General features: G+C 38.8%; 1 protein-coding gene across 1 annotated transcript in view; it reads left to right on the top strand.

Annotated features, from left to right (window-relative positions):
* Positions 1–26,224, top strand: part of LOC146822434 (guanylyl cyclase-activating protein 2-like) — a 342,352-nt gene that overhangs the window by 126,846 nt on the left and 189,282 nt on the right. The window contains exon 2 of the mRNA XM_085613536.1: positions 11,490–11,639. Within this exon, the coding sequence (XP_085469662.1) occupies positions 11,490–11,639 (150 nt within the window). The remainder of the gene's footprint in view (positions 1–11,489; positions 11,640–26,224) is intronic.

Below are 26,224 nucleotides of genomic sequence, written 5' to 3'. Positions count from 1 at the left end.
ATTTGCATAAATTATACAGTGTGGCGTCCCTTATTGTGTGCGTTCCCCGTTCCATGAGAGGTGCGTGTTGTATGGTTGCTTTACACACAGGCCTTTGGGTGCCCAGCCGCTCGTGTCACGTTACCGCCATAGGGACTGGTGACCCCGGTTTCCTACAATGGGGATAACCACAGAAGATTTTAATGAATGGCTGAAAGGCTTGCAGGAGAAGGAAAAAGAATCTCAAACAATTGATGTGGCTAAATTACGTATGGTATTAGAAGAACTAGTAGTAGGAACGATCCCTACAGAGAAGTTGAAAAATTACCAGGATGAGGAATTGCTGTTCCTGTGTAAAAGTATCACATGGAGAGCAAAGAACACACATGACAGGCTGGAAGAAATAGCGAGAGAAATGGGAATTGACATGGACCGGATAAAAGGTTTGCAGAAACCTTACCGGGTGGATTTCACAGACAAGGATATTGAGAACCTGAATACTACAGGCAGAATAGCGCAGATTAAGGACATACTCACTTTGCTGAGAAAATGGGGAGATGTTGAGAAATGGAAAAGTAGGTGGTATAAAAAGCAAGAGGATGCGTCAGGCAGAGCTTTCCCAGCATTTCCTATGAGAGAAAAGGAAAGAACAGTGACAACATTTCCCATGAGAGAGATTCCAAGAGGAGGATATGTACATGTCCCATGGACCAGACAGGATATATTGTCATTTACAAATGACTTCCCTCGATTGAGAGAAAAACCCGTCGAGTGGTACAGGCAGGTAGACCGATTTGTGAAGCTGTCAAAAGTGCTGTGGATTGACCTGAATAGTCTGTTTGATATAATTTTACCAGCAGACTTGTGGGCAGAATGTAAAATAGTCATAGATTGGCCTACAAAAGAATACCCCAGAGATCCCAAAACAGGAGCACCAGACCCCGAGGTAATGAAGAAATATGAGCAGGTCATGGTTTTCTTGAAAAACAAGGTACCACCCAAGGAAACAGACTGGGTTAAAATAGACCGAACGCAGCAAGAAGGGAAAGAATCAGTCCATGCCTATTATGAAAGGTTAATACTGGCTTTTAAGCAGTTTAGTGGAGACGAACATCTGGGTGAAAAGGACCTGAGCCATTTTGTATATAGATTCGTATATGGTTTGCGTCCTGAGATTGGGGAGATGATAAGGCAGCACACGGTAGACTGGCAGAGTAAAAAGATTGATGAGATTCTGAGACATGCTAAATATTTCAGTGATGAAATTGAGGCAAAACAATGGAAGCTGAAGGAAAAGGTAATGTGGGCACAAGTGAAGGTTGCAGAGAGGCAAGAAGCTCAGTTAGTCGAACAAGCAAACAACCCAGTAATCAAACCAAGATTTGGCCCAGGAAAGGGGAGAGGCAATATAGAGGAAGCGAAGAAAAAGTTTCCCTGCCACAACTGCGGAGAATTAGGGCATTGGAAATCCGAGTGTAAGAACCCTCCGTGTGCTAACAATAGAAATCCATCATTGAATCCACAGGTGCAGAGTGAGGGGTATGGCCAGTAGCAGCAACAGCAGAAGGCTGTTAAGCAGCAGAATCAGGAGCCAAAACCGCCTTTGCCGCAAAACAGAGGACCCCAGAAGTACAGCCAAGATTTGGGATTTTACAATGAAGGACAGGTAAACAAACCAAAACGCGCGAGCGCTGTGTCACAATATTGGCTGAGGAATGAGGGAAGTGACACTGAGGAGGAAATCTGATGGTGCCGAGGGGAGGAAGAAGAGTGCGTACTTGGCACATCTCTAGAAATAGACCAGACAGGACCATTTGTAGATGGGAAAATTAATGATGAAAGCATCACTTTCCTAGTTGATACTGGTGCTACCCGTTCTACTGTCAGGTCAGCTGATGTTAAGAATCTTCCTCTCTCGGATGAAACAATCCAAGTAGTTGGTGTGTCCAATACACAGATCAAGACTTACCTTACTGAACCAGTTAAGGTTAGAATAGGGAAATTTTCAGACATGCACCGTTTTGTGGTGTGTGACACCAGTCCTGTGAATTTGTTAGGTAGAGATCTGCTGTGCAAAATGAATTGCACCATTTTCTGTACCCCAGATGGAATAGCTTTTGAGACACCAGAAGAGGATGTCCTATATAGAATGACCATAGACAACAGAGAAAGTGAGGTTGTTGGAACCTATGCAGTATTCAATCCTGATGAGTTGCCCCCAGAATTAAAGCAGAATGGAAAAGCAGCAGTCTGGGATTTCACAGGAGAAGATGTAGGTCTGATGAGAAATGTGGACCCAGTGAAAATTTCTGTAAAAGATGGGATAAGCTACCCAAACATCCCACAGTACAGACTGACACCTGAAATAATTGAAGGAATAACCCCAATAATTGAAAAGATGATCCAGCAAGGGGTGTTGAGAGAAATACTGAGCAGTCCATGTAATTCACCTATAATGGGACTGAAGAAACCTAATGGGAAGTTCAGAATAGTGCAGGATTTGAGAAAAATCAACAAAATTGTTGTGTCATGCTGTCCCATTGTGCCAAATCCGTCAGTGATTTTGTATCAGATTCCCCATGATGCAGAATGGTACACAGTAATTGACTTGTGCCATGCTTTCTTTTCAATCCTGTTGCATCACGACAGCCAGCCGATTTTTGCATTTCTGTTTGGACAGCGTATTTTGGCATGGTGCCGAATTCCATAGGGGTACACAGAGAGCCCCTCTATATTTAATCAGTTGCTGAAGAAATCTCTGGAAAGTCTGACAATGCCTGAAAATTCAGTTTTGGTCCAGTACATCGATGACCTACTAGTGGCAGCGAAAACACGTGAAGCCTGTGAAGTAGACACCATTGCTTTGTTGAACCACTTGGCAGATGGAGGATTAAAGGTAACTCCAGCCAAATTGCAATTCTGCAAGAAAGAAGTCCAATACCTAGGACATAACATTGAGAAAGGCCTAAGAAAAGTGACAATTGACAGAATCAGAATCATCAAAGGAATGAGAGCCCCAATGACCCAAAGAGAGGTGAGAATGTTTCTGGGAATGGTTGGCTATTGTCGTCAGTGGATAAGTAACTTTTCCCTGATTGCCAAGCCCCTGATAAAATTGACCAAAAGTGAAGTAAAAGACCCATTAGAATTAAACCAAGAACAAATGGCAGCGTTCAGAGAATTAAAAAACAGGCTTTGTGAAGCACCTGCCCTGGGTATGCCAGACAATGAAAAGGAATTTGAGTTGTATTGCAGTGAGAGGAACGGATGTGCACTCTCAGTGTTAATTCAGAAACATGGACGTCTGAGGAGACCAGTTGCGTACTTCTCATCAGCTCTTGACCCAGTAGCTGTGGGTTTACCAGGTTGCCTGAAAGCAGTAGCTGCTACATGCAGAAGCCTGGAACAAAGTGAGGGAATCATAATGGGATATCCAGTACGGGTATTCGTACCTCACGATGTGGCAATCCTTTTAGCAAGGAGCCGGACACAATTCATGTCACATAGTCGGCTGACTAAATATGAGAAAGTCATTCTAGGAGCATCAAATGGGAGTCTGGAGAGATGTGTAAATGTGAATCCAGCAACGTTGCTGCCAGATGCTGAAAGTGTGCAGGTAAGAGATGAAATTGATCATGATTGCCTGGATGTGCTTGACTACTGTACACAATCCAGACCAGATATAAAAGATCTGCCACTGCCTGAAAGTGATCATGTGTTTTTTGTGGATGGATCTTGTCTGAGAACGGATGAAGGTGTGTTGAGTGCAGCATATGCAGTGTGCACAGTTTCAGGAGTTGTGGAAGCATCACCCTTGAAAGGAGTTAAATCCGCTCAAGTGGCAGAATTGGTGGCACTAACAAAAGCCTGCAAAATTGGAAGACATGTGAGAGTGACTGTGATGACTGATAGCCAGTACGGCTTCGGAGTTGTCCATGACTTTGGCCAATTATGGCTACAGAGAGGTTTCCTGACCTCAAGTGGAACTCCTATAAAGAATGCAGAAGTGATTGGAAAATTGCTTGAGGCGATACAGCTGCCTAAAGAACTGGCTGTTGTAAAATGTGCTGCTCATGGTCAAGGTGAGGATTTCATTACCACCGGAAATAGGTTTGCTAACGACATGGCTCAGTATTGTGCAAGAAATAATTATTCAATTAACCGGGGAAAAGAGAGAGAAATGTCTTCTTGCTCCTTAATGTTTACTAACGTTGTGGAAACATGGGAAGAAGTGAAGCAGTTGCAGGATGAGGCAGGAGATGAGGAAATGAAGCTATGGGTAAAAGCAGGCTGTGCACCAAGAGAAAAAGACCACGTGTGGGTCTACAGGGATGGAAGACCAGTAATGCCAGACAGCATGCTGTCCACCATTGCACGGATGTATCATGGCCAGGGACACCTGGGGAGGGATGCTATGATAAGAGCCTTTAAGCAGACCTGGTACAATCCAAAATTCAGGTTGATAGCAGAGAGTCTCTGTCAAAGATGCCTGATATGTCAGCAATACAATCCTGGAAAGAAAACAGTGGTGAGCCTAGGTACAATAGGCAGGGAAGGAGGACCCTTCACCAGAATGCAGGTAGATTTCATTGAAATGCCCCAAGTCAATAGATTGAGGTATGTCCTGGTGGTAGTCTGTTTGTTTTCCAGATGGGTGGAAGCATTCCCAACCAGAAGAAATGATGGGATAACAGTAGCTAAGCTATTGTTGAGAGAATTCATCCCAAGGTACGGGTTCCCAGTAACCATTGAATCAGACAGAGGGGGACACTTCTATAATGAGATCATGGGTTTGATCTGTGAAGCATTGAGTATACAACAGAAGCTACATTGTGCCTACCGACCAGAGGCTTCTGGTGTGGTTGAACAAATGAATGGTACCATCAAAAACAGAATTGGTAAAATGTGTTTAGCCACAGGAATGAAATGGCCTGATGTCTTGCCTCTAGTCTTGATGATGATTAGGTCTACTCCATACAGAACAACAGGTTTGAGTCCACATGAAATCATCATGGGACGTGCCATGAGACATGCATTTGTACCCGTCAACAAGCTGATGACAATAACTGATGACATGATTTTGGATTACTGTAAAGGCCTGGCTGACGCAGTCCATTCTGTGTTTCACCAGGTTTGGAGAAGACGCCACCACACTTGAAAAGAAACCAGCCCATGATTTGAGCCCAGGGGACTGGGTAAGAATAAAAGTTCACAGAAGAAGAAATTGCTTGGTCCCGAGGTGGGGAAGACCAAGGCAAGTCATCCTGACCACAACGACTGCTGTGAAGTGTGCCGGAGTGAAAAACTGGATACATGCAAGCCACACTCTGAGAGTTCCAAGTCCAGGTGAAGGCACTGGAAGGAAATACTTTGATGAATCAGAATCAAGTGACGATTCAGAAAAAGGGACTGCAAGAAGAAAAAGAAATCCTTAAAGGGAATTTCGAAAAGCACATTGCAGGTTCCAGAGATAAGACCAGATTCTGGAGAAGTGCCTGAAATCCCAACTACCAACAGTGAACATAAAAAGAAAGAAAGAAAAGAAAAGAACATTTCAACAGAAGTAACCCTTAAAACAAACAAGGAAACTGGAGAAGTCTCACCTGAGATAATCATTGTAGATGAAGAAGGGACAGAAATAGAAAGAGAGGGACAGATTTCTACGGAAAACCCCCGAGGAGGTGTAGGGATCACCAACACTAAGCTAGGTGAAGGGACAAGCAGTCAGAAAGAAGATTGCGTGCCGGAGACCCGAGGAGGGACAGAAGTAGGGCAATCTCAAGAGGTGAGAAAAGAGACTGTTGGTGAAAAAGAAGCTGTTGAAGAAAAAGAAACTGTTGGTGAAAAAGAGGCAATTGAAACAGAATCAGATGAAAGTGACAATGAGACACAAGAAGGTCGAGTTCTTCGAAAAAGAACTTGGATTAAGGAGAAAAACAAAGAGGGGAAAACAAAAGAGAAATGCTAAAGGAGATCTTTGGCCTAACAAGATAAAGAGACTGAGATATCGATTGACACGAATTGAACCATCAAAGGCTGAACAGGTGAACGAAGTGTCAAGTCAAAACCAAGCCAAAGAAGGAGAAACAGAGAAATCTGAAGAAGCCAAAAGAATAAGAAAACCCAACCAGAAGTACAAGTTGCCAGAATGGACATACGTGGCACAGCCTGAACAAGGAGAAGAGGCAGACAGTCAAGGAAATCCAGAGGAGACTTTGTTAAGAGTGGTTGAGGAAGAAAAAACAGTGGGAATCCTGAGAGTCATCTTGTCTGATATTGGAGAAGAGGCGGAGGTTCAGGACTTTCTGCATTTTGATAACAATGAAGAAGTGAAAAGTGATGAAAGACCAGATTGAGTAATTTCAAAGAAGTCATTTGTGGAAGAAAGTGAAAAGAGTAAAATAGAGACTAACAGACTGTAATAACCTGTTGGGTACTTGCTGCCCTAGAAGTACAGTAGTGGAGTAGAAGAGGCTAAGTCAAAAGACACGGTCAATTTAACAAGATGGCTAACACAGAGAATAACCAGAATAGATGTACCTTCATGAAAAGGTGGTGCAAGATGTGCTGCTGTTGTACAGGATTGTTGATGCTTCTTTGGAGCGTGCTTGCTCTACTGATTTCTTTCAAAGTAACGATAGACACATTAGGTGGACACACAGAGAACACTACTAGCATAGGGAAAAGCTCCCAGAGAGTACTTCCAACTAGTATGAGCAATATACATGTACATAAGGATAGGTCTATTAATGATTTTTCTAGCAATGTGTTTTCAAAATTGTTGTACGAATACGTAAAAACAATGGATGTAAGGGATTGCTACGTTTGCATGCAATTACCTGCTTCTGTTTCAGAAGGTGTGACTTATCATCATCTTCCAGCTACGTATGGAATTTCATGTAGTGTGTTAATTAGTATATTTTATCAATTAGGGAAATTAAATTACAGTTTGTCTAACGTAGATAACGTCCTAGGGCAATTGCCAATGAACAAAGATTTAAATCCTGCTAAGGAAGCTAACATATTAGGTGAGATTTTTATAGAAACTAAAGAATTAACATTAGAATACATTTACAGAAACAATTTAACTTGCAGTTTGAAGGGAGAAGAGAAAACATTCCTAGACATGGTTGAGAAAAGAAGATTAGGGATGCACAAGAATGCTGATGGGAAGAAAATGAGTGAAACAATGTGGGACGTAGAGGAGAGAGAATTGAAGAATGGAGCCAGTCCAACTTTGGCCATAGATGCATCACAGAAGGGAAAACTATGTATCACGAGAAGGAAATCCCAATATGATACTTATTTTATAGGGACAAGTGAGTGCCATGATACATACTTTATTGCAACCGGTTGGGGATTTAGAGGTGGAGAAGATCCAGTCTTTCCTGGAGTGTATTATATTTGTGGGAATAAGGCTTATTACAGGTTACCTGACCATTGGTATGGCACATGTTATGTTGGCCTGGTCTTTCCAAAAATCTTTCACATGGATAGAGTAGAAAACACTGGAGAAACTAACATACTAACACGCGGTAGAAGAGAAACTTGGACAGAAATTGTAGGTGATATTTTTGGAGCATTGATACCAGCAGTGGGAATAACTTTGAATGCATTTAACATTCGAAAATTGTCAACGGTTGTGGATCGTTTGTCCACAAACACAGCTGGAGGCTTCCTAGTGGTAGACACTGAAATGGTTGCCTTACGTGCTATGGCGATGCATAATCGACTTGCCCTTGATATCTTATTGGCAAAAGAGGGTGGAGTCTGTGGAATGCTGAAAGTTCAACATTGTTGCACTTACATTCCTGAAGAAAGCAAAGATCTAAGGATCTATATCAAAAATATTACTGATTTGCATGAGGAATTAGTACCACTGGAAGCTGAAAATATCTGGACTAGAATGGCTAATAAAATGATTGCTGTTAAGAATTTCATAGCAAAATTAGGTAGTACCATATTTGGTAAAATATTATTTCCACTAACATGTGTGGTTGTTGCATTATTAGTACTTAGATTAGGATGTATATGTTGTAGGTATAGAAGAAATAAAAAGAAAGCAAAACGAGAAATTGTAAAAAGAAGAGAAAAGAAAAATGAAAGAGAAATACAAGAAATTGAATTAGAAGAATTAAGAGAAAGTATATATATAGAAGCTAAGAAAGAAGATGAAAAAGAGACAAGATTATAACATCTGAGCAAAAAGACATTTAAACTTTTGCAAAAGTGGGAAGAAAAATTTGAAAATTTGGGTTTATGTGGTGATAAAATCACCAAAGGGGGGATTGCTGGAGCAGGGAAAATATTCTAAATCGAAACCCCTGTTCCATTTTCGTATGTCTTTTATTAAAATGATTAATAATTAATTATAATAATTAATAGTGTGAAGTGGTTTTGACTAAATCAACCTTATTAACAGAAAGAATACACGCGGGAATGCATCTGCATGGCTGAAATAATAAGTGAACTAAGTGTGTTTTGTATATTAAATAAATATACATTGTTTATGTGTAGTTATTGTGATTAGCGCTTAAATAAACATGCACTAATGGCTTTAACCCCTTGTGTGCCACGCCCTTTCCCCGCCCTGTGCCGGGCGTTGCATTAGCGGGCGGGGTTCATGACGAGCTGGACTCGTCATGGGCACAGCGCAACCGTGCTCCATGACGAGTCCAGCTCGTCATGGGCACACAAGGGGTTAAATGTCGCATATGGCTAGATAAATACACACACATATGGGTATTAGTGAGGGAATAACACTGTTTTAATTATTTCCATGTATTAATTACGATTTTTATATTTCTTTGCTTAAGTTGACCATTGTGGCCTGCTAAAAGATGGCCGCCATCCGCAGCCTGTTCTCGAGTAGATGATTTAATGGAGAAAAAGCGCTCTGCACTGACCACGACGCTGCTCTCAGTGTGACCTGGAAAGATGTCATGATGACTGTCCGGGAAGAGTGCCAGGATGACCCTGAACGAGCAGAAATTACAAAGATAAAGAACATTTAAAGATGGCAAACCGGACCTGTACAAGAAAATAGAAACTTTTTATCAGGGTCAAGTCCGAGCGCAGCAGACTTTTGTTACAAATGAACTTGTCATTCAAAAACTTTGCGAAAGAAAGCGCATGGGAAATATTGCACATGTTGCAATGAAATCCGGACTTCCAATTTGAACTGTCCAATCAAATTCACGGGAATTTGGAAATGTAACTTTATTATTGACATTTTTGGTATAAATATGAGTAGTCTAGAGAGGTCTAGTGCCAATCCTTTCCTGAACTTATGACCCGAGGTCCCGACGCTGACGGAGAGGACGGTGACGCCTATGATTGAGCCAGAGACGCTGACTGAAATATTGAGGACCAGTTCTGACTTAGAAAACGACAAATAGCCAGAATAGGTAAATATGACAAAGATGATGCTGCATTGTGCTAAGTTTTAACCTGCATTTAATTTAGATAAAGAGAAAGCATTATTTTAATAAATGTGTTGGGTGATTATTTTAGTGAATGATTTATTTGAATTTATAGAGTGTTTATATTTTATTATCAAACCAGCAACTAGACTATCGCATTGACCTATCTGAGGGAGGGACTGTTAGGGTGATTCAAGAGAAAGTAGTTCTTCCTTTAGAGTAATGCAGATTGGTTAGGAGACATTCAGGTAGTTTTATTTCCCCTTTGCAGGCACGGATAGTTTGATAGAGATGTATGTTGGTGTTATGGGCCCCACCAGCGTATGATGTGTGAGTGTGCGTGTGACTGTGAAATCATTCCGTCCGTGGAAGTAGAGGGGATTTTGAAGCTCCGATCTGCACCAATGGGAACTAGTGAGTCCATTGTTCTCATGAGGGAGATTTCTGATAAACGTGTCCTCTCTTTGGGATTGAGAAATTTAGAGCAAGATGTAAACAAATTAAGACTTGGCATTTCCAAATAGCGACTTTTACTGAATCACAATTAGAAAATCGCTATTCTTAATATAAGAAAATATTGCACTTTTAATTAGTGATTCCTAGTGGGTCGCAAATTGACCTATCTAATGATTATTAACGAGGTCGATCACAGATTGTGACCCATTAGGAATGATAGCCATGACAGTAATGGTAGCCTGGTAGGGTCAGCAGACAACCATGTCTGTGATTGCTTTTAAATGAAGAGATTTATTTTCCTAGAGGAAAACAGGATTCATTTAAAAAACAAAAAATTAAATATTTCAGTTTTTTAAGAGAAGAGTAGGCCTGTTCTTAAAAAATATTTTGTTTATCATTCTCAAAGGACAAGGGATCCCCTCTGGACCTCTTCCCATTTGTGAATGGTTAACACTACCTTTCAGTAGTTGGTAGAAAATTAATGTTTTGTGACTGTAATTTGGTCACAAAACATTAACATATTACTGCAATTCGATATTTGCCCCTTCGATCTTGCGATTTGGTAACACTTTACTGAGTTGCAATGTGGATTTTGTACGTTTCAAAATGCTTTTCTGCGGATTCAAATTGCCGAATTCTGCTAATCAGACCGTTTGCAACATCCAAAAAAGATTTGTACATGTGGCCCGAGCTCTTAAACAATGCATATTATCCACATTAGACCTACAATCCCTGACTACCTCTTGATGATAGCAATTCAGCTTCATCTTTGGTACAGATAAGCATCCTGGGATATGTTTTTTTGGGAAAGATGGAAGATTCTGCGCATAAAAATTTAACTATTAGTTGCAGTACTTGAGAAAGTAGTTCAAACTGACTCAGTACCTGCGGTTATTTTGTTGATTATGACAACAAAAATGTATGAGATATTTGTGCAAAATTTCAGAAGGATCAAATGTGTAACACAGGCGTTTGGAGGGGACTGGCACAATGTTTAAAACATTTTAAAAAAATCAACTTCTGATGAATGCTGGCAGCCATAATTTTGGTTCGCAAAAATTTTACTTATTTCGTAGGGAATGTGTGTGTTTTCAAACATTGTTGGTGTATTTGTGCAGAGCCCGATGCAGGATTTCTTGGCATGAGACTATGGAAAAGACAACGTTGGTATTTGTATCCATCAACACTTCTTGAAGGTATCTCTAATCCACGCTGAAACATTTAAATTCAATAAATACAATGTAGCATAATATAACAAAACACAGCATAAAATAACATCTACTCCTAGATACAGGGTCAGAATACTAGTGTCAACTTCATTGTACACTCTGAAATATTAACTGTTGCCTTCCTATAACATACTTTGGGGCATATTATCAAGCACGGCGATAAAATTATCGCCGCTTTAGCGGCAGAAAACTGCCGCTAAAACGGCGATAATGGGCTTGATAATATGCTCTATGGATTTCCAATTGAAGCCCATGTTAGATGTGAAGGACATCTAACCTGAGCTTCAATTGGAATCCCATAGAGCATATTATCAAGCCCATTATCGCCGTGCTTGATAATATGCCCCTTTATTTTTTCTTTTCCTCAACCTTTTTACCTTTCTCTCTTCATTTTTTCCTTTAGGATAATACCATTGACTTTCTAGAATACGTGGCAGCTTTGAATCTAGTTTTCAGAGGGAAGCTTGAGCATAAGCTAAAATGGACGTTCAAAGTATACGACAAAGACGGGAACGGCTGTATCGACAAGGCCGAACTGCTGGAAATAATTGAGGTGGGTCACTCTTCTCTTCTACTATTGAGTGAATGAGTGTCTTTTCATATATTGTAATTGTAAGTGTATTGATATAGCGCTTACTACCCCAGAAAAGGCATTATATCTCTTTTTGGCAAGTAACACAATACTCTAGAACACACACACACACACACATATATATATATATATATATATATATATATATATATATATATATATATATATATATATATATATATGCCAGCCACAGTTCAAAGATTGCTGCGCACTCCAACCAGTATTCTTAGTTATTCAAATTTTTATTTGTTTGCAAACACGACAAAGTTACTGACAAACGCGTTTCAGCCTCCTGGCCTCGACATTGACGAAGGCCAGGAGGCTGAAACGCGTTTGTCAGTAACTTTGTCGTGTTTGCAAACAAATAAAAATTTGAATAACTAAGAATACTGGTTGGAGTGCGCAGCAATCTTTGAACTGTGGCTGGCGTGAATTCGCGAGTTTTCGTCCTCGCGGCTGGTGCACCCGCTGTGTTGAGAGCAGGGGGGTTGACGGGAGAACGTGGTGAGAAAAAAAAATAAAAATATATATATATATATATATATATATATATATATATATATATATATATATATTATCTACTGGCGGTCGCCAGTAGATAGTTATAGTTAGGACTGAGTTTCCATAGGAAATCTCAAAATTCTATTTTGAATAACTTTGGCGCCGGTTGACGAATCCTCGCGAAATTTTCAAAACTAATGGGGCGCTCCGTTCAGCTCCTACCCTGAAAGTCTCGGGGTGATTCGTCAAGCGGGGGCCGAGAAAAAGGGGGGTCCCAAAACGCGTTTTCTCCATGCATTTTTCCATAGGGACTTTAGTCGCAGCTACAGCCCGAACGGCTGAACAGAAATACGAAAAATTTGGCAGAGAGGTAGCCATAAGGTCCATGAAGTGCCTTTTGCAGGTTTGGGGTAAATCTGTTCAGTATTTCCTGAGAAAATAGCATTTAAATCAATATATATATCTATATGCGCGCTCCGTGCGCGCACGGGAAGCGCACCCTGCCGTGCGCGAGCGCGAATCTGATTGGCTGTCAGATCTTAGTAAACATTCAAATCGGTAGAAATCAGGAAGCAGCGGCTGCCATTTTGTCTCTCGCATTTTGAGGGGAAGAAAAACAAAGGGGGAGAATGTGTTCAAGGGGCAGAGTGGGGACATATTGACCCACTAGGCATTGTCAGGGGGTCACAGTAGGACCTTGTAGGGCAAAAAAAAAGATTAATATTTTTTTTTTTTAAATCGCCGAGTGCGCGCACGGAGCAAGCACTCAGCGCGCACCCGGGAAAAAACTTTAAAAAAAAAGAAATAAAAAACGCATTTGAGTGTTTAGATATTAGGTGGCTCTAAAAAGAGCCCTTGTGTTCATAGAGTGTTTTTTGGTACCTACAAGTAAGTACCGATGCAGAGTCTTAAGTTCAAGAGGAAGACTCTGTTGCCCTCATCTGTGAAATGTACACCATCTCCTCTATAAATGCCTTGCATGTTGTATCGCAAGTTGTTGTGGTATATAGAACCCATACCATAGTCTCTGAGGAAAGCAGAAATAGATTTGTTGACGTGCTTCCTTGCTTTGTCAATCTGTGGACAAAATTGGTTGGACCAGTTCCACTTTTGCCTTTGGCATATATTAGAATATACAAAGTCAGTTTGTGGAAAAAGCGCCATCAATTGCACAAAGGTGTCCTTAACAAGCATTTCCAGACCTACCCCAGTTAAAGTGCCTAGGTCATTTCCACCACAGTGCACAATAATAAGGTTAGGCTGTTGGAGATGAAGAAAAGATTTCACCAATGGCATTAATTGGTGCCACTTTAACCCTCTCTGACCAATCCATTTAATGTCTACATTTGGCAAAGCAAGGTCTCTCACCATACCTCTTTTTTCTGCATACTTTTCACTCCAGAAGACATAGCTGTGACCTACAATCCACACTGTGAACATCTTCCAAGGAGATCTGGATGCACTCAGGAGGTGTCTTTCAGCAGAATGGCAATATGAAATGAAAGACAGTTGAAAAATGGAGGCATACATATTTTTTTTAACAAAAAGAACTGATTGGCTGATTCAAACTAATTTACAGTTATAACTAGGCTGTCTGTATACATTTTTAGAAGCATGTTTTGTATTGGTTCAGAAAAATGTGTTTCCACTGAACATTACTTTGGATTTGCTGTGAGGTTTGACAGGTCAAGCACTCTTGCTCTTTGGATTCGAAACATTGTGTGCTGAACTTCTGACCTCTCTGCACACACCAGTGTTCCATGGCCTGTTGCTATGCTAGCAGGTAGAAGTCATGTTGGGGGAAGGGTTCAGTTGGAAAAGGGTTGAGAATTTCAACCAATAAAAATGTTTGATTCCATTTGAAAAAATGTGGGAAGTAATGTGATTTGGAGTTAACATGTATATGTGTGAAAAAAGAGAGTGAAACTGTGCCATTTACTGGTTCTGGTGAGAGGAGAGAGGTGTTCAGCTCAGAGATTCTGGTCTGATAAACTGCTGTGTGACTGCCACATTTCTTTCTCAACTAACTAATTTTAAAGGTGAGTTTAGAGTTTGAGAGGGGATGTATGTGGTGATTTTTGATAAAAAAAAATAGAAATTTGATACTTGTTTTAAAGATGAGTTTTACATTTTTTGTTTTGGGAGATATTTAATTGTTTTCAATATGTAAAATAATATGGAGTATGTCTTCACCATAAGTTAAGGTGTACTGGTAACAATGAGGAATACTGTTTTGTGCCTAACATCAAACCATGAGTCTGTGTGCAGAGAGGAATTGTTGTCAGAGATTTAATTTGTGTTGCTGTTGAAAAGTAAGACTTGCAGTTGAAAGAAAAGGACAGCTTCTTTTTAACTGTGATGGTTAGCATTTAGCAGAAATCACTTTGAAAGAAATGAGACGCAAATGCCAACACATTTGAAATTAGCATGGTAGATTTTCATTCTACTTTAATAATTAAGAATTACATTTTATGTTGTGGAAGATATGTATCTGTTTTGAACATGTAAGATATTTTGGAGTATGTCTTTCCCATAATTTAAGGTGTGCTGGTACTATCCAGGAACACTGTTTTGTGCGTAAAATCACAGCATGAGTCTGTGTGCATACAGGAATTGTTGTCTGAGATTTAATTTGTGAAGTTGTTGTTCTGAAAGAAATGCAGTCCCAGGAAAGGGGCAGCCTGTGTTCTGTGCCTAAAATCACAGCATGAGTCTGTGTGCATACAGGAATTGTTGTCTGAGATTTAATTTGTGAAGTTGTTGTTCTGAAAGAATTGCAGTCCCATGAAAGGGGCAGCCTGTGTTTTGTGCATAAAATCACAGCATGAGTCTGTGTGCATACAGGAATTGTTGTCTGAGATTTAATTTGTGAAGTTGTTGTTCTGAAAGAATTGCAGTCCCAGGAAAGGGGCAGCCTGTGTTTTGTGCCTAAAATCACAGCATGAGTCTGTGTGCATACAGGAATTGTTGTCTGAGATTTAATTTGTGAAGTTGTTGTTCTGAAAGAAATGCAGTCCCAGGAAAGGGACAGCCTGTGTTTTGTGCATAAAATCACAGCATGAGTCTGTGTGCATACAGGAATTGTTGTCTGAGATTTAATTTGTGAAGTTGTTGTTCTGGAAGAATTGCAGTCCCAGGAAAGGGGCAGCCTGTGTTTTGTGCCTAAAATCACAGCATGAGTCTGTGTGCATACAGGAATTGTTGTCTGAGTTTTAATTTGTGAAGTTGTTGTTCTGAAAGAAATGCAGTCCCAGGAAAAGGGCAGCCGGTGTTCTGTGCCTAAAATCACAGCATGAGTCTGTGTGCATACAGGAATTGTTGTCTGAGATTTAATTTGTGAAGTTGTTGTTCTGAAAGAAATGCAGTCCCAGGAAAGGGGCAGCCTGTGTTCTGTGCCTAAAATCACAGCATGAGTCTGTGTGCATACAGGAATTGTTGTCTGAGATTTAATTTGTGAAGTTGTTGTTCTGAAAGAAATGCAGTCCCAGGAAAGGGGCAGCCTGTGTTTTGTGTCCAAAATCACAGCATGAGTCTGTGTGCATACAGGAATTGTTGTCTGAGATTTAATTTGTGAAGTTGTTGTTCTGAAAGAATTGCAGTCCCAGGAAAGGGGCAGCCTGTGTTTTGTGCATAAAATCACAGCATGAGTCTGTGTGCATACAGGAATTGTTGTCTGAGATTTAATTTGTGAAGTTGTTGTTCTGTAAGAATTGCAGTCCCAGGAAAGGGGCAGCCTGTTTTCTAAAGTCAAATTAACCCTTACCACACATGCACTGTTACATACATCCCTGCAGTCTTCATGCAGTTGTGGGAGTCTCCTTGCTCATCTCTCTTGCACCAGACAATACACAGTCTCCAGAAACACACTCTTGACACACACGCAGTAGCTTCTCCAACAGTCCCATGCGTAGTACTCAGCTCTGTGTGTTGTTTCAGATAGTAGTGTGTAACGCAACCACATTCAACGTCACCAAGGCTCATTTCTTTTGCTGTAGTGTAGTCACTCACCCAGGTTGCACATGCTCATGGTATGAAGTAGCTGTTAGGAAATATGCTCTTTTCTGCCTCTGTAAACTATAAGGAAAATGTGTCAGGCTGTAACAGCAATGATCACTTGCTCTACCACAGTAATAAATGTACTTTGAAAATGCCAATCAAATTCTGTTTTCTGCTTAGAATCACGCCATGAGGCTGTGTGCGCACAGGAATTGTGGGCAGAGATTTAATTTGTGTTGCAGTTGTTCTGTGAAACTTGCACTTGCAGGAAAGGGACAACTTGTTTTCTACAAATGAGGTGGTTAGCACTCAGTAGAAATCACTAAAACACAAATGAGAGGCAAATGCTAAAACATTTGAAACCAACAGGGTAGATTTTCCTTTCTAACTTGCAAATGCACAGGTAGTTGCCACATGATCAACACTCAAATTAATCCTTAGCACACATGTACTGTTATATACATCCCTGCAGTCTTCATGCAGTTCTAGAAGTATCTTTGCTCATCTCTCTTGCACCAGACAATACACAGTGTCCAGAAACACACTCTTAACACACACGCAGTAGCTTCTCCAACACTCCCATGCGTAGTACTCAGCTCTGTGTGTTGTTTCAGATAGCACTGTGTAACGCAAACACATTCAACGTCACCAAGGCTCATTTCTTTTGCTGTAGTGTAGTCACTCACCCAGGTTGCACATGCTCATGGTATGAAGTAGCTGTTAGGAAATATGCTCTTTTCTGCCTCTGTAAACTATAAGGAAAATGTGTCAGGCTGTAACAGCAATGATCACTTGCTCTACCACAGTACTAAATGTGCTTTGAAATTGCCAAACAAATTCTGTTTCCTGCTTAGAATCACGCCATGAGGCTGTGTGCGCACAGGAATTTTGGGCAGAGATTTAATTTGTGTAGCAGTTGTTCTCTAAAACATACACTTGCAGGAAAGGGACAGCTTTTTTTCTTCAAATGTGGTGGTTAGCACTCAGCAGAAATCATTAAATCGCAAATGAGAGGCAAATGCTAAAACATTTGAAACCAACAGGGTAGATTTTTCTTTCTTACTCGCAAATGCACAGGTAGTTGCCACATGATCAACACTCAAATTAATCCTTAGCACACATGTACTGTTATATACATCCCTGCAGTCTTCATGCAGTTCTAGAAGTATCTTTGCTCATCTGTCTTGCACCAGACAATACACAGTGTCCAGAAACACACTCATTACACACACGCAGTAGCTTCTCCAACACTCCCATGCGTAGTACTCAGCTCTGTGTGTTGTTTCAGATAGTAGTGTGTAACGCAAACACATTCAACGTCACCAAGGCTCATTTCTTTTGCTCTAGTGTAGTCACTCACCCAGGTTGCACATGCTCATGGTATGGAGTAGATGTTAGGAAATGTACTCTTTTCTGCCTCTGTAATCTACAAAGAAAATGTGTCAGGCAGTAACAATAATTATCACTTGCTCTACCACAGTAGTAAATGTTTATTGAATTTGCCAATCAAATTTTGTTTTCTGCTTAGATTCACGCCATGAGGCTGTGTGCGTACAGGAATTGTGGGCAGAGATTTAATTTGTGTTGCAGTTGTTATGTGAAACTTACACTTGCAGGAAAGGGACAGCTTGTATTCTACAAATGAGGTGGTTAGCACTCAGTAGAAATCACTAAAACACAAATGAGAGGCAAATGCTAAAACATTTGAAACCAACAGGGTATATTTTCCTTTCTAACTTGCAAATGCACAGGTAGTTGCCACATGATCAACACTCAAATTAATCCTTAGCACACATGTACTGTTATATACATCCCTGCAATCTTCATTCAGTTCTAGAAGTATCTTTGCTCATCTCTCTTGCACCAGACAATACACAGTGTCCAGAAACACACTCATTACACACACGCAGTAGCTTCACCAACACTCCCATGTGTAGTACTCAGCTCTGTGTGGTGTTTCAGATAGCACTGTGTAACGCAAACACATTCAACGTCACCAAGGCTCATTACTTTTGCTCTAGTGTAGTCACTCACCCAGGTTGCACATGCTCATGGTATGAAGTAGCTGTTAGGAAATATGCTCTTTTCTGCCTCTGTAAACTATAAGGAAAATGTGTCAGGCTGTAACAGCAATGATCACTTGCTCTACCACAGTAATAAATGTGCTTTGAAATTGCCAAACAAATTCTGTTTCCTGCTTATAATCACACCATGAGGCTGTGTGCGCACAGGAATTGTGGGCAGAGATTTAATTTGTGTTGCAGTTGTTCTCTAAAACATACACTTGCAGGAAAGGGACAGCTTGTTTTCTTCAAATGTGGTGGTTAGCACTCAGCAGAAATCAGTAAATCGCAAATCAGAGGCAAATGCTAAAACATTTGAAACCAATAGGGTAGATTTTCCTTTCAAACTTGCAAATGCACAGGTAGTTGCCACATGTACAAAACTGAACTTAACCCTTACCACACAAGCCCTGCTACATACATCCCAGTAGTTTTCATGCAGTTCTGGAAGTCTCCTTGCTCATCTCTCTTGCACCAGACAATACACAGTCTCCAGAAACACACTCTTGACACACACGCAGCAGCTTCTCCTACACTCCCATGTGTAGTACTCAGCTCTGTGTGTTGTTTCAGATAGCAGTGTGTAACGCAAACACATTGAACGTCACCAAGGCTCATTTCCTTTGCTCTAGTGTAGTCACTCACCCTGGATGCACATGCTCATGGTATGAAGTAGCTGTTAGGAAATATGCTCTTTTCTGCCTCTGTAATCTACAAGGAAAATGTGTCAGGCTATAACAGTAATTGTCACTTGCTCTACCACAGTACTAAATGTGCATTGATTTTGCCAATCAAATTCTATTTTTTGCCTAGAATCACACCATGAGGCTGTGTGTGCACAGGAATTGTGGGCAGAGATTTAATTTGAGTTGCAGTTGATCTGTGAAACTTGCACTTGCAGGAAAGGGACAGCTTGTTTTGTTAAAATGTGATCGTAAGCACTCTGCAGAAATCAGAAAATCACAAATGAGAGGCAAATGCTAAAACATTTGAAAATATTGAAATGCTTAAAAAAAATTATAATGAAGTATAATTACAAAAAGTTATTTTTTTTTTAAGTTTCTTGCAGGTATTGCTGAGTAACACTGAAAACTTAAAAAAATGCCTTTAAGGACAAGAAAGAGGAAAGAAAAGCAACAACAACTATATCTGGACAAAACTGGAGAAAAAAAACAGGAGGAAAAGCTTGTGATGGCAAAAAGAAAAAGCCTACTGGTAAGCAAACTAAAGATTTTTTCCGAAATCTCTTCAAAAAAACAAAAAATTGAAAAAGTATATTAAACCGTGATTTATGTGGAAAGCAACAACAGAGTCAACAACAAAAACCAAAAGCTAATGTACAATCAGAACTAAGAAAAACTGATTTTACACGAAAATTAGATTTTAAAAACATTTGTCGAAAAATGTTTCAGAGAAGAGTGATGTTAAATTTGCTAAAGGATGTGAAAAAGTATAAGAAGAAAACAAAATTAATTAAGAGAAAAAAATGTATAGAAAATATTGTAAGCAAGGCTTTGGGAATAAAAAGAAAACTTTTTATTTTAATTTTGAATAGGATGCGTAGATTAGATAAATTAGTCAATGCAATGAAGTCACAAAGCAAAAGGAAAAGAGAAGTGAAAAAAAGTAACTTTTGTAAAGTGTTCTTGGGAGAATGGAAGCACAGTTCAAGTATTGAACCATTTTTTAATGAAGAGAGTTATTTTCAAAGTAATAGTTTGTTGCATGCAGTTGACACCAATGGTAGAGCATATGAAGTTAGAGATGGTTGTGTGATGGAAAAGGAGAAAATGGTTCCAAGAAATGAGGAAGAAGTGATGGCTGCTGAGGCTATGGGGAGACGTCCAAAAGCCCCAGTGTACACTTGGAACTGTAGTAGTATGTGTACTGTGCATCAGGAATCTATTGATAAATTACGTAACTTTCTAAGAGAATATAGTAAAAAGAGTGTAAAACAGAAGATTAAGGTACTTCAAGGACTAGATCCATGCAGAGTGAGAGAGAATACTGGATTGCAAGGACATTCTCTGGCTTGTCTTTCTAGGAAAGTTTGTCAAAGTGTTTTTCACCATTTTAGGATGCTGGCAGTACATCATACTGAAATGAGAAAGTTTGTGAGAACATTGTATTTTGCTAAAAGTCCAGCAGTAAAGTTAAATGAGTTAAATAATGCTCTGTTCCGTGGATCTGTATCAGATGTAGTGAAGGTTACCGATGAGATTCAGTTTTGCTACTTCGGTCCAGAACAAGAAAGTGCAGAAAAGGACACAGTTAATGAGGAAAATGAGGAACAGAATGTAGAACTGACTGTTACTAAAAATTTTGAAGATGAAATGACAAAATTTAGTATCATCTCTAATGAAAGACCAAATATTACTTGTATTTGTTGCCGCAGAAGCCATTACAAAATACAAACAAGTAATGTTGATCTGTATAAAAAAAGGGAAAATGAAGATAATTATAAGTGGAAGGATTTTGCAACATATATATTTCTGGAAAATTGTTTTGAATTGGGTGAAGATCAGCGTATTTGTAAATACTGTTATAATAAGTTAGAAGAAAATCGAATGCCGACTAGAGCTGTACATAATAATTTAGAATTGGATGCTATTCCTGCTGAACTTTCTGATTTAAATACGTATGAGTCTATACTCATTCAATGTGTTCATCCGTTCCAGACCATAGTATGTATGGAGCCCAAAACTGGAAAATTACCTCCTTCAGATTTACTGAGAGGTTTAAAAGGAAGAGTAGTGTATTTGCCATTGGATTTGAAAAAAAATATGGAAACTTGATGCAGATACTTTGGAAAATGAACCATTAGTTATTCTGGTTAATGGTGTACCTACAAAGAATAAGAAGATTTGGCAGGAGCTGGTAGATGTACGGAAAGTACAAAGAGCAAATTTATATTTGAAAAAGAATAATAAATGGTATGAATCAATTTATATAGATGAAGATGAAGAAGATTTACAAGAAGACACAGAAACACCAACTGGGCAAATTGAAAAAGTGGACAAGTCAAAAGAAGAAGAAATTTATGAACATTTTAGCATACATCCTCTTCATTCAAAAGAAGTTATCGGAGACACTATTGATCTGTTTCAGATGAAGAAAGCAAAAGGAACTCCTGTGAGTGTATGGGAGAAGAGCTTGGAAGCTCGATGTTTTCCCCAGCTGTTTCCTACAGGAAAAGGTGGACGATACGATGAGCGCCCAGAACAGATTCCAGCTTCTGAGTATCGGACTACAAGATTATATGCAGAAGACTCAAGATTACGTCAAAGTATTCCTTATTTGTTCCATCTTTTATTTGAAAGCGACTTGTCTGCACTATCTTATGCAGTAAATCACATTTTAAAAAGTGGAGTACATCTACATAATGTGTCTGCTAAGGATTTTATGGACAAAGTGCAGCACCGAGATGATCATTTGGAAACACAATTGATCAATCTGATGGCTTGTCAGCGTGGGACAAATGAATATTGGTACCGACGCCATGGAGAATTGAAATGCATATAACGGAATTTAGGAACTCCAACATGGTTCCTTACCCTAAGATGTGCCGAGTACGCTTGGTATGATTTACTGGATTTTCTTCGAGAGGCAAATTCTAACATTAAAAACATCGAATACAAGACAGCAGGAGAATTGTGCTCATTGGATCCGTTTAATGTTTGCAGATATTTCAATCATAGATTCGAGGCTATGATGTCCTTCATCTGCAATAAAAAAAAAACACCTCTTGGAGAAGTTGTGGATTTCTTTTGGAGAAAAGAGTACCAAGCAAGAGGTGCTCCTCATATTCATATGCTGTTGTGGATCAAGGATGCCCCAAAATTTGGAACAGATGCAGATGAAGCAGTTTTAAGTTTTATTGAAGAATATGCAACATGTGCTATACCTAAAAGCACACAAGAGAAAAAGTTAAAAGAGCAAGTTCTACGTTTTCAAAATCATCGGTGTGGAAAATACTGTCGGCGAAAGTACAAGAACAAAGATAAATTCTACACAAAATGTCGATTTGGATTTCCCAGACATGTCCTTTCAAAAGGAAGGGTGAACAGTTTTATGTCAGCTGTGCGACATACTATTACAAGAAAATTGCCCAAAAATACCTATAACCTAAGAAGAAAAGAAGAGTCGAAATACATAAATGACTACAACCCAGTCATTTTATCCATGTGGAATGCTAACATGGATATTCAATATGTGGCAGAAAATTCTATTGCTGTTGCTCGGTATGTCACATCGTACATTACAAAATCTGAGAAAACAGAATTGAAGGAAATGTGGGAGGAGATTTCTCATGAGAAGACTGTCAGTAAGAAGCTATACAGTTTCAGTTTAAAGATGTTATCGCATCGAGAAATTGGATCCTACGAATGCTCAGATAGGTTATCATCTGCAAGTCTTTACTCGAAATCCAGAAGAATAATTTGGGTAAGTTTAGGCCTTGCAGCAATGCGAAATCGGGTACTAAAATCTGTTGGAGAAATTGAATATTTGGCCGAGTACGACCCAGAAAGTACAGATATTTTGAAATCAAACATGTTGGACACGTATTACCCAAAAAGAAGTCGTCATCTTGAGAACATGTGTCTCTATGAAGTGCTGCAGAACTACATTTTTTCACGGAAAGCCAAGAAGACATCAACAATGGAAGATATAAAGTTGTTGGTGAGGAAAGATGTTTGGTAAAACAAACAAAAGGAAGTTTGATTAATCACAGGAAGCTGAGTTGTGATACAGCTGAGAAAAAAGATTTTACTACTGGGCACTTTTACAGCTGTTTAAACCATGGCGTTCAGAGGACGAACTACTGGGAGAATTTCACAGCTATGAAGATTCCTTTAATGCATGTAAAGATACGATTGAATGCAATACTTTCGCAAATTACGTGCAAATGTTAAATGAAGAAATTGAGCAGGAAAGTACAATTGCAGCTGAAGTAGCTAGAGACAGTTCTCAAGACAGCCAAAGTTCTGAAACACTCAGTCAAGATCCCCTTGGACAACCTATCGTCGAAAATGAAGCTGCAATAGCCATGAGTGAAGTAGAAATGGCTATGAATCAAGCACAGGAAGATTCAATAGACTTACTAAATCTGGAGCAACAACTGAATGAAGAACAAAAACAAATTTATGAAGAAGTGACCAAAAAAATTGATCATGGATTACTACATGAAAGTAAAGAGTGCTCATGCACATCATATGAACCAATCAGGATGTATGTGAGTGGACAAGCTGGAACTGGAAAAAGTTTCTTAATAAAAGTCATCAGAAGCTACCTGCAGCAAAAAACAGGTTCAACTTTGTCTTGTGTTGTTACTGCTCCAACTGGGTTAGCAGCTTATAACATAAAACGAATTACCTTACATCGCTTGCTAATGTTACCAGTGGAGCATGAGAACAAAATAGAATATCACAAGCTTACAGGAGAAGCATGCTTAGAAGTTTCAAGAGTGTTGAAGAAGATGCAAGTTCTCATTATTGATGAGGTGAGCATGGTATCAAACTTAATGCTTGCCTTTGTGCATTTAAGAATGCAGCAAATTCTAAAAAGAGACTATGACGTATTATTTGGAGGAAAACACGTCATAGTTTTTGGGGATCTTTTACAGCTCACTCCAGTTAAAGGACAACCCGTGATTAATACTGTGACACATGAAGACACGAAGAAGTCATTAGGAAGCATTGGTAATGCGAATATTTGGTCGTTCTTTGAGTACAAAGAACTCACTACCAATATGAGACAAGCAAACGATGAAGATTATGCAAGTATTCTGAAAGATATCAGAATTGGACTACTCACAGAAGTTGGCAAAAAAGCATTAGAGAGTCGGTTGCTACATAATTTATTTCCAAAGGAAACAATAGTTGCAGAGAAAATATACAAGAACATTGCTGAAAAAAATACGGTAATCTGCTTAATGCCAACACTACGTGAGTGCTCAATATTCAATTAGGAACTTTTGAAATTGGAAAAAGAAGAGATTCTCAAAATGGAAGCAGTGGACAAAATTGAGCATGAAAGAATTACTATTACATTAACAGGCAATCTGAAAAATAAATTGGAATCACTAGAGAACAACATTTCCAAAACAGCTGGATTAGAAAAAAATCTATATGTTTGCATGAATTGTCGAGTGATTTTAAGGAGAAATTTGGATGTAGAAAAAGGTTTAGTGAATGGAGCTATGGGTAAAGTTGTGGGTTTTGTAAAGTACCAGAAAAAAGATGGAATTGAATGCTTACAAATCAAATTTGATCAGATTGAAGAGGTTAAAGTCATTTGTCGTTGTTCAGTTCGTTTTTTACTAGTGAAAGGCTTGTATGTGCGTAGGAAGCAGTTTCCATTTTCTCTAGCATATGCTGTAACCATTCACAAGTCTCAAGGTTTGACTGTAGATAGTGCTTTTGTAAACATTGGTTCTACTGTGTTCAAAAAAGGTATGGCATATGTTGCTCTGTCACGAGTAAAAACATTATCTGGTTTATTTATGATAGACTTTGATGACTCAAAAGTTAGTGCTGATACAAACTGTGTAAAGGAGTATAATAGATTAAGAAGAACGTATGCTCCTCATTTAGGTCAGTATCCTGTGATTGAAAAACATTTTGTTTCTCAAAAAAGGAGAATTGAAAATATCTGTAATGTGGATGAAAAGAACAAAAAAAAGGGCAGTGACGTGATAGCAAGGAAAAAGAAAAAGGACAGTGTTGAAGAGGTTGTTGGTTGCCATTTTGAAAATAGCTCTGGTGTCAACTGCTACGCAAATGTAGTGCTGAATGTTGTATTTTATCTTGAAAAGTTGCAAGAACAGATAATAGTAAATCATGGAAAAAGATTGTGTTCTCTACTGAGTCTCCTTTATGAGAAGCTAAGTAATGATAAAACTGAAATAGAAAGTGATTCTGATGTAAGAAATCTTTTAGATGTATGTTCTGGATGTACACAGTTTAAAGATAATGTTCAGCAAGATGCACAGGAATTCTTAATATATTTGCTGGGGGTACTTGAAGATGAAGGAGTAAAAGTAGAAAACTTATTTGGTGTCTCTTATGAATGGGAACATTGCTGTGAAAACTGTATGAACACATGCAGTAGTAATGTTGATTCTGAACGGTTCATATATTTATCATTGCCACAAAGTAAAACAGTGACTTTTAGTAAATTAGTTAAAGATGCCAATCACAACATGGAATGTTCTGAATGTAAATCTGACATGTTCTCCACGTTATTTTTACAAAAATACGGTCAGTATGTCATTTTAATGATGCAACGTTGTAGAGCTGATGGTTCAAAATTGGATACTTTAATAAAGAAGTTTATAGGACAGCAATTATCAATTTCTGGAAAAACTTTTGTTACAGTTGCAATAATTTTTCATGAAGGACCTACTGTAACTTCTGGTCATTACACAGTTTATCTTAAATGTGAAAAAGGCTGGACACTGTGTAATGATTCCCAATTGATTTTCAAGCAACGTTTGCCTTATGATTTACCCAATTCTTACTTAATTTTTCTGAAACCAAAATTTTAAAAACTATAAACTGTATCAGAAGAAAGCATTTTTTTGTAATTGTAAAGGATTATAATTGGACATATCACTTAAAAAGGATTTTGAAATTACTATTTGGCCTAAAGGAAAAGTAATTAAAACAATTGTGGACTTCTTTGAGAGATATTATTTGGGCATATGTGCTTTTGCTACAAGGTTTAAAAATGAAATATCTAGAAAATTTAAATTGATGTGAAAAGGTATTTGTAATACATATGTTATATTTCTATCAAGATATATTTTAGGGTGGATAGTTTTGGGGCTTTTTTTAAACAATATTTCAGATTGTTTTTTTTTGCCTGCTGTTAAATGATGAATACAATTGTTTTCACTAGTTTAAGTGAAAATTTAAAAATTCTGAAAACAGCAAAAAAAGGGCAAAAAATTGCTTTGTAAAATATGTAATAAAATGTAGTGCTATA

Source organism: Triturus cristatus, chromosome 6, assembly GCF_964204655.1.
Source record: "Triturus cristatus chromosome 6, aTriCri1.1, whole genome shotgun sequence".
Taxonomy (NCBI): Eukaryota; Metazoa; Chordata; class Amphibia; order Caudata; family Salamandridae; genus Triturus; species Triturus cristatus.
The sequence above is the reverse complement of the archived record's forward strand: the minus strand, read 5'-3'. Positions and strand labels throughout refer to the sequence as shown.